This window comes from Stegastes partitus, unplaced genomic scaffold (genome assembly GCF_000690725.1).
Source record: "Stegastes partitus isolate 25-593 unplaced genomic scaffold, Stegastes_partitus-1.0.2 Scaffold162, whole genome shotgun sequence".
Lineage (NCBI taxonomy): Eukaryota > Metazoa > Chordata > Actinopteri > Pomacentridae > Stegastes > Stegastes partitus.
The window spans coordinates 304026-313983 of record NW_007577893.1 but is presented as its reverse complement, the minus strand read 5'-3'; the positions used below and the strand labels follow the sequence as shown (position 1 = coordinate 313983).

The following is a 9958-nucleotide window of genomic DNA, read 5'->3' as shown; positions in this document are numbered from 1 at the left end:
GCAGGGGACACCCTGGACAGGTCACCAGTCCATCGCAGGGCTACACCTAGAGACAGACAACCAGGCACACCCACATTCACACCCACGGACAATTCAGAATCACCAACCAACCTCAACATGTTTTTGGTCTTTTATACAGTCTATGGCTAATAGGGGGAAAATGTGATGTCATGCTGGTTTCTGTCAAAACTCTAATTGCAGCATTTTGTATAAGCTGGAGATTTTTAGGAGAATTATTGGGACATCCGATAACAGGGAATTACGAAAGTTCAGCTTAAAAGTTACAGATGCATGGACTAGTTTGTCTGCATCACTCTAAGATTGATTTTGACGATAGTACATAGGCGAAGGAAGGCCATCCTACAGACATGCTTTATGTGTCAGTTTAAGGACCGTCTCTCCTTTAAGCATATTTTCAGTTATTTTTTGTCAAATAGCTCAAAGTTAGTTTTATCTGACCATAGAACGTTCCTGCAAAGGCTTTGTCTTTGTCCATGTGATTAGCAACAAACTGCAGTCGAGCCTTCCTTCTTGCATGACAGCCTCTCAGTCCATGTCCATGTAAAACACATTTTTTGGATGATGCTTAGTTGACTTTTGACCATGCGACCAATTAACTGTCAGCAGCAGGTGACAGCTTGCATTTTCTTTACGAACAGTGACAGTGACAGTGACAGTCTGATGAGCGTATTAAAGGGACCCTATTGAAATTAGTTTTGCAATGTCATCAGCTGCAGTCAGTCATAATCACTCATGAGAAGAAAATTTGATTAACACAGCTTTCTAAATCACTGAAACTGATATTTCAAGTTCATGTATTGGATGTATATGTTTGACTCAGCAAGTTTCTATGGTAAATTTATAAAAGAACCAAAATGCATGATTTTCAATGATTCCATCATAGAAAATAAAAAAGTTATTGGAGTCATTGGAAAATCAGGACTGCCATGATATGCATCTTCTTTACAAATGTATGTAAACGTTTGTATGCACATACAACTTTATGGGTGTACAGTCTGTAGAGATATATGTGACTATTTTCATGGTCAGCACCCCAGTAATAGACATATTACTTCAAAGCTTTTCCTCCTTTCTGATTTACATAAATTGTTTTTACCTGTTGTAAGAGATATTTTGTAAATTATAGTTTACAAAAAGTCTTTCTATTAAAAAGAAATACAAATGCATGCCAGAACATAAGGTTGTGTATGTTTGTTCTAACTCCAGTAATTTGTAATCAAGTTATTTCAAAAGATAAAGTAGTTCTGTCCAAAGTCTTTTTGGGATATTATTTATGTGAGCCCTGGCTGCTCGATGCTATGTACCCACATTCAAAATACCACAGAGCCTACTACAGTCATAGTAATTCAAATCACAAACCACAGTACACAGAAAAAAAGCACATCTAACCATGAATCACAATGCACTTTCACCCCACGTACCACACAGTAACAAAACAATGACCAAACACCTTATTTGTTGCGTTGCTGGATTTTTATTCTGATATTTTTTACACTGATTTTAATACAGAATGGCCTGTTCTATTTTTCTGTGCTGTTTTCCTGGGCTGTCACACGCAGTGCTTTAGATGTTGTACATGTCCAAAACACATTTAGGTATACAATTATATTTGGTTGTGTTTTAAAATCTACCAATATTATGAATCTTTGAGGTCATTTTGGATAACTGAGGGTTTCTCTACGTTTTTGTGTGTGTGACATTCAGATGCTTCTACCAGAGGGAATCCGAAGAGACAACAGTAAGATGTATGAGGAGGTGGAAATCCCGCCCAATGAACCAATGCCCATTGGCTTTGAAGAGAAGCCTGTCTACATCTCTGAACTCGATGAGGTAACACTTCTACTGTGTATTTGCGCCTGTTTGTGTCTGCACTCTGCGTAGATATGTGTGTGTTTGTAGACTTGGGCTTTGTCAAAGCAATGAACTTTCCTTATTGACTCAGCTGTCAAACTGAAATCAGCAGCTTTGTTAGCAACCGTATACTTTAATCCTAATTTCTATTATTGCAACTGTGCTCATATAGAAGCTTTGTGTCAGCTTGCATCAAGCATTTAGATTTCCTTCTCTGCTTCAAATTTGTTTATTAAACAGGGCACATGTCTGTGGATGATAATTAGTTGCGGCACCAAGAGGTTACCGCTCAAGCTGAAGGTTAAAGAAAGAGACATATTTGGACAAACCCAAGCTCGCTCTTGACCCACTGATTGTTCCGATATGAATGTGAAATCATGTGACACTTACCTCACAAAGCATGTTTCCCAAAATGCTGAAGTAATCATTTAATGCTAAGTACCTGACCCATCTGCCAAACTTGTTCCAGTTCGAGTGGTCTCTGCAGGCCAACATGTGATCTTATCAGTCACAGTTCTGTTTCAGGTTATTTATTATCTTGTAGATGTTTTTTTGTGTGTGGAGGATCTGAGAAAGACCGTTGGGAAATGAAACACCTTCAGTGAAAGCATATAGCCAGCTGTCACCTCTTTAAATTTTGCTAGGTATCCACTGTGGCTTGCTCTTCCCTTTTAACATCAGCAATGGTATCCAACCAGCACTGATTGATTGACTGATTGAACTCACACTATATAGATCTTATATAATATCTTTGTTTTTAGACTGCATTGCTGAGGTTTCCAGATATTCTAGGGTTTGCAAAACACACCCCAGGCTTGCCTTGATGTCCTCCTGCATCTAATTTTTCTTGCTAATGAGACTGCCTCAAAACAATGCCTTTTTATGCAGTCATTCAGCTCAGTTTTATTTAAACTGCTGCTGGAGGTGTTGTGTTAATGTACAGTATACAACAGAAGGGAGTTCACTCTGTGCACAATAGCTTGAATGTCAAATGATTCAAAATAAAAACATCCTCCTAATAATCGGGGACTTTCTAAGTTAACAAGTGGAATGTTTCTCATGAACAGTCAAAAAAGAATTCTTTAGAAAGACTGCAATGACGATACAGACCCCAAAACAGAAACTCAATACAACAACAGTGAGTACACCTGTGATCACTTACACACAACTTAGAAACCCTGTCGTTTTGAAAAACATTGAGTGTAGCCGTGATTTCCACTCACCCTAATTGCGTGAAAGGCAGACCTGTGGTCTGTGTCTGCATACCTGCATCAAGGCTCCACATGGAAAAGAATTGGCAAAGGGATTATAAAATCTGATTGTGAGACTTTACAATTATGGATAAACAGTAACTTACCAAAAATCAGTTAAAACACAGTTGTACTAGTAATCAGGCGCTATTGAATGTGCCAAAGTACTCATCATCAGAGATGTAGTGATCCTCTTGCTAAAATGATGCCATGGACAGTGTTCTACTTGTACTGTCGAGCTCTGACAAACAGATGGGCAGGTGCTACAGACTTGGCACAGGGGTTGTCAAAGGAAATCAGAGTTTCTTTGACAGCTCGGTCAGGGTGAAGGACATGGCATAACATCGACCTCTGTTGATGACATTGAAGGAAAAAGAATGATCTTTGTCAAATAACTTGATAAGGAGCCTGATGGTAGGAGCCCATTTTTTGGTCAGATGATAGTCAAGACAAGTTTGTTCAGAGTGTATTAAATAGGTCCTATTTGAATTGACTCAGAGAACTCTTCAGCTGTAGTTAGTTGTAAACACTTATGAGAAGTTAAGTTTCCATGCCACAAATAACATTTGATTAAAACTACTGTCTATACTACCAAAATCAATAATTCAAGTTAGCCTGTATTTGTAATATTATAAATCTGAACTGCAAATACTCTACTGTTCAACTTAGAAGTTGTGCAATCACTGTAAGGTGATACAATTTGGAATCATTTGACCTTGTGATGTTGCACTGGGGTATACTCCTGTTGTATTTCGTACACCACCTTCAGATGTGCTGCTGATGTCTGTATTTTTTATCTTACATGTAATGTTGCTGTTTTTTCAGACAACACATTTCATTTGAGCCTTAGTGTACAGTATACTGTACAATGATCCTTCAAGTTCATTGTTCAACCCCAGATGTAGAAACAATAAGCAGGAGATTTTTTTACCACTGACATGTTGTTGTTGGAGGCTGCTGATGTAAACATCATAGAGTTTTCAATGTTTTTACATTTTAGCAAGTTTAAGGCAAAATCAATCACATTCTGTACAACGTACAGACCTCTCTTTATGTGTGTTTTCCTGAAATTGGAAAAAAGAGGAGTATTTTCCAGGCTAAATATTTTCAATGTGAAATAATCTTGACCCTATATACACATTCCATTGACCCATAATACTGTGTAGCTCGCCTATTAATGCTATCTCCTCATCATACTAAAAGGTATACCTCCAACCCCCGGAGCACTTACATCTCCACATTCAAGACCGTTTACACTTGTCACTCAAAAAAGCCACAAGCTTACCCAAAAAACACTCCAGGGGTCTGTTTCACAAAGGAGGTTCAACAAACTCTGAGTCTAATCCTGAACTCTGAGTTGATCTACTCTGAGATAGGAAACTCTGAGTTTCCGGTTCCAGAACAGCAGATTTGAGTTAGTTTGAACAACTCAGAGTAGTTTCACCTGGAGTTAAGCGCGTGCACCACAACAGGGAGAGGAGGGCTGCATTTTTCACCCACTAAAACTGGAAGTCATAATGCGCTCATAGGGCGAGTTTGAACACATTTTTAGAAAGAGGTGCAACATCACTGCAGCTGCAAAACAGAGGGAGACGGTGTGGAGAACATTACTGCTCGGGTCAGTGCGTAAGTTTAAATGTCGTCCTTTACCATCACAATAATATTCCAGGAAAACAGCTTGAATGGTAGCCCTTTAATTTATTTCATTTAGGTGCAATCCCACGGGGGGAGAAGAGCACTTGGCAGCAGCTTAAGATGAAATATAAAAACATTGTTCAAGTCTGAGGTTGCAGCACAATCTCATCAACAGAATATCATTTCAAATTAATTTAACAGATCTCTACATTCTTCACCTGCAATCCTGTGGAACTCCTCCTTGATGGCTCTGACAGGTTTATGTCCAGGGAAAACAACAACGATGGGTAAAAGCTGTTTCAGGGTGAGGCACACTTTTCTGACCGCCCTGCATACAGTTGCCTTACTCAAGTGCTCTGCATCCCCGACATTGTACAAAAGACTTCCATTTGCAAAGAAACACAGCACAACACACAATATCTGCTGGGATGTCAGAGCATGACTATGGTTGGTAATGCTGCACATGTAAGGACGGATTAGGTTGTAGATGATGGACTGTGATGTGAAACGGTCCCGCTCAAAAAGATAACTGTCTGGAAATGCTAGAACATCTGTGCGTGGTCTGATAACCGTTTCCTGATGAGTATTTAATACTCTGCGCAGTAATGCTGCACCTTCATTCACAGGATCGTTTTCAAAACGACATTCCATGTTAGTGAAAAAGTCGCCACCTACTGTGCCTAATGGACTTCTAATATAGCCTAAAGGCTACTGACTGTAATTTATTTATTTATTTAGAAGTTTGACAGACGACAGAACCAGGCTACGCCAAAAGTCGCCTGCTGACTGAATGAATGAATGAATGTGGGGGGGAAACACTGAGAAACTCGAGGTTCATGATAAAAACCTGGTCCCGACCAGGTTAGGTTCATTGAGTCTGTTACTACGGTAACTGACCGAGGCTTTAAGTTACCTCTCTCTGTGAAAACAGACTAGAGTTCCCCCTCTGTCTCTGGTTTGAATTACCTCCCTTTTTGAAACAGAAAACTGAGAGTTTCCCTCATTTCAGGGTTAACAGACTCAGAGTTTTCATTAAACCTGCTTTGTGGAATGGGCCCCAGGACTTTCAGAACCACAATAGCGTAATGCAACAAGCAATAAGTCCAGGAGCAGTTAAATGCATTTTTAGTTGATAAGCTGTAGATAAACTGTAGATATTTTAGTAGCTGTTCAAAAGCTGTTTCAGAAAGCCTTTGGACAGAGAATTACCATGTTGTACTTACTGAACACCATGAAAGACACGACATTCCTGTCAGTAGTTCTTTGCACCTGTTAACATGTGAGAAGTGCAGTGTCCCCATGTAGTGTGTCAGGTGCAAACGCTATTGTGGCTACCACTCGCACCCAGATATGAAGAACAGCAAGGTAGACATAATGAGGTCAGAAACTAATTTGATGCATATATTCTCACAGTACCCAAAGGTCTTTAAGTTTTAGTGTTAAATGGGGTTTAAGTCAAGACTTTGGGGAGGCCAGTCTAAAACCCTAATTGTAGCCTTATTTAACCATTTCTTTACCCCTTTTAATATGTGTTTTGGATCATTGTCTTGCTGGAACACTGAACTACATCCAGTGTAGGTTTGGTGTTTTTGGGGTTAATAGTCTCACCATCTCTCTTCCATTTCTGGTCATTGTGGCCAAATAAGTCAATTTTTGTTTCATCTGACCACAGAACATTCCTCCAGAAGGCCCTTTTCTTATTCATGTTATTAGCAGCAACCTTCAGTTGAACCTTAACATTGCTGAAGACTTATATTAAATCTATGAAAGACCCAAAATGCATGGTCTTTTTTTTTTTTTTTTGTGGCAACGATGCATGTGTTTCAGTGATTCCATGATATTATCAAAATATTTTATTAAAAGAGTCATTGGAAATGCAAGACTGCCATGGTTTTTACACATGTATGTAAGCTTTTGTTCACACCTGTATAGTGTAGCCTCATGCAGCCACACCACATACGTAGAGCTGTAGCAGAATAACGCTTTATAGTGTAACTTACACTTTATGATTGAAATTGCACTTGTGTACAAACGGGGCACCTGTAGCGTAACAGCCTTATACAGCTGGAACCAGTCCATTAGAGTATGTAGCAAAACTACTCTTTATGATTAAAATTGCACTCATTTACAATCAGGAACACATCCATTATATATACACCGCTTAATCCTCACTAGGGTCACGGGGGGCTGGAGCCTATCCCAGCTGACTTAGGGCAAAGGCAGGGGACACCCTGGACAGGCCACCAGTCTATCACAGGGCAACCAAGCACACTCACATTCACACCTATGGACAATTTAGAATCACCGATTAACCTCAACATGTTTTTGGACTGTGTGGGAGGAAGCTGGAGAACCTGGAGAGAACCCACTCTGCACAGGGAGAACATGCAAACTCCGCGCAGAAAGATCCCGGATGTGGGACATGAACCGGGGATCTTCTAGCTGCGAGGCGATGGTGCTAACCACCGAGCTGCCTTGCGGCCCACCACCGAATGTGAATTTGGAAATAAATGTTTAATATTCCAGATTGAATATTAATAAATTAATCAAATCTACTCATATTGATCAGTCTCATTACTGAAAGTCAGGAAAGCTGATGTCGTTGGCCTTCAGTTGCAAAACAAAGAAATACACTGTAGAACCAATGGTATTTATACACAAATATTTATTAACTAATACTACAAACAAACAATAAGACAACAATGATGTAACAAACAACAAACAGTAAATAAATAAATGCAGGTGAACAAACTAACTAATTAACAGTGATCTTCACTGGAAGCAGTTGGTAGAGCACTGAGAATCACCTTGGAATTGAGAATCCAATTATAATTCCTAAATTCACCTGTTTAGCAGAAAGAAAATGATACTTGTGTAGCCTTTGTATGAGGGAGAGGGAGGCCAGTGAAGGATGTGTTGCTGTGAGGATCTGCTGGATGAGTTGGTTCAGGAACAGAGACAGGACGAAACCTATGCATAGTTGTGTTGAAAAAGTGAGGAAGTAAAAATATGAAGAGACAAAACTCATAGTTACAATGACAACATTGTAAATTAACTTAAGAAGAACAAAGAACCCTTAAAGAGTCTCTCTGTTTTTATGGCTGTGAACTGTGACAGGGACAGCAGGAGGGTGTTATCAGGTGTGTGTGCTTCTTCACAAACACTTCAGATGTGAGGTGTTCTTCTTAATACTGGTCCTGATGACCTGGTGTCATAGACTGAGTCCAGATGTTGTGATCATCACTCCGGTGATGCTGAATTTCCTTAGTTTTAGGATTTGATGTTGTTCCATTAATTCTTGCATAGAAATGGAGAGAAGAAGGTCAGGAGGTTACAGTGAAGAATACAGTGCCCTTTTCTCCAAAGGTGTTCTTATCTTCACAATTGACACTGTGTGACTCAAATGTTCTCCTACCGCTCTGGGAAAAGAATCTCTGGATTCTCTGTGTGTTACTTTAGAAGGCGCCTGGCAACAAACTGATGTTTTGCACATCTGTACGCTACTGTATATACTCATCTGCCACTAATAGTATTATGAGGCTCGACAAAATAACTCACTGACTAAATGCGGTCGTAAAACAAACAAACAAAAAAACACCCACAGATTTTATTACAATTTTTGAGGATAACTAAAAGCAATATATGGAATCTGCAACTGTGGGCCTTACAGGCAACAGCTGAACCAAAATGACATCAATAATGGATTTGATTAGCCGATTCAGGGAATTAGACTAATTCCAGGGCACAGATTACTTTCCCAGCTCACATGATTTGTATCTGCGTTTTTGAAGTACATCTGAACATAGAACAGAATTTTCCTCCATATCTGTTCAGCTTACAAGAGAGTTATATATATATATATATATATATATATGTGTGTGTGTGTGTGTATATACATATATATATATATTTGGTCCGTGTTATCCTCCATCTTAGTGAACAGAAGAGGACTATGGGTGTAACGGCCAGTGAGTGATGTTCCTCCTTAATGGAAGTGCTGTAGCTCTCAGCCAGCTGTCAGCTAACACAATGACCCGTCAGTCTGACTGACACCTTGACTGACAAACCCACACTCATACTGGTACATGCATTCCCCCTAAGCTTTCCCGAGCCACCACTGGGCTGTATTTGGGGGCAGAAGGCTAGAAAACCAGAAGTTCAGTTTTGTCTGGCCTTGGGGAGTAGGAGGACTGGAGCAGATTCCAGACACACATCATTGTCTTTTAAAGGCTCAGCTTCCGTCCTGTCTGCTGAAGTGGGCTTTGTAATCCATCACTACTGCATAACTACTGAAGATGCAGCAGTGCAAAAGGTCAGCCTTTCTTCTCGGAGTTTGGCCTTTTGTTTATGAAGGCACTAAAGTGTGATACCCATAAACCTCAAAAGCATTTTGTCACACTTCAGGAGACGAGTGTAACTGTTCACCTCTTTTAACCTTCCTGTCACTCATGCTAATGGACATCATAATAAACAGGATTCAGCTTTGGTGCTTGCGTGTGCATGTAATTGAGTGTTTGTGGAAGAGAGTGTGTGCATGTGTCTTCTGCCATGGCAAATTGATAAACGGAAGGTTTAATCACATCCACACTGTCGCTCTTGTTGTTGTCATAGTTTATGATACTGGCTCAGGTGCGTGTTAGTTTGCACTGTAGGTGCTGAGGTCTTTTAAATGCCTGTCAATTTCAATCCTTATCAGGGTTGTCTTTGAGAATTCAACCATTAATCCTTCTATTAACCATAGATATGTGTCCACAGAGAAAGAGCATTAAATCATCTTTTATAAATATGATAGTGATTTTATGCCCATGGTCTGTTAAGGCCACTCATTCCAGACACAGATCTTAGGCAGCTTGACAAAGTTCTGTAGAAACTTTGGTTTCCTTTTTTGCTGGTATAAGCAGATACATTTGCCTGAAGATTCGGGCATTCATAGGTTTAACTTTTAAATATGTATGTGGGACTTGTCTGCCACTGAGAGGAGATCAATCTAACCTGTTCTACACCCATGTGTTTGTGCCTGCGCAAGTTTATTTACATATAGACATGCTTCCATGATTGCAAATATGGTAAACTACATACCTTTGAAAGAGTACGTGACCTAGTTACTTGTTGTGGAAGACAAAAATGTAAAAAACTGGTTACTGTTGTATCTGGGGAGCAGGCATGCAGGAAAGCTCCTTCCATGCTTCAGTGCCAACACA

At 39.8% G+C, this 9958-nt stretch overlaps 1 protein-coding gene across 1 annotated transcript in view; it reads left to right on the top strand.

The window, feature by feature from the left end:
• Nucleotides 1-9958, top strand: part of ascc3 (activating signal cointegrator 1 complex subunit 3) — a 173791-nt gene that overhangs the window by 40106 nt on the left and 123727 nt on the right. The window contains exon 8 of the mRNA XM_008279522.1: nt 1726-1851. Within this exon, the coding sequence (XP_008277744.1) occupies nt 1726-1851 (126 nt within the window). The remainder of the gene's footprint in view (nt 1-1725; nt 1852-9958) is intronic.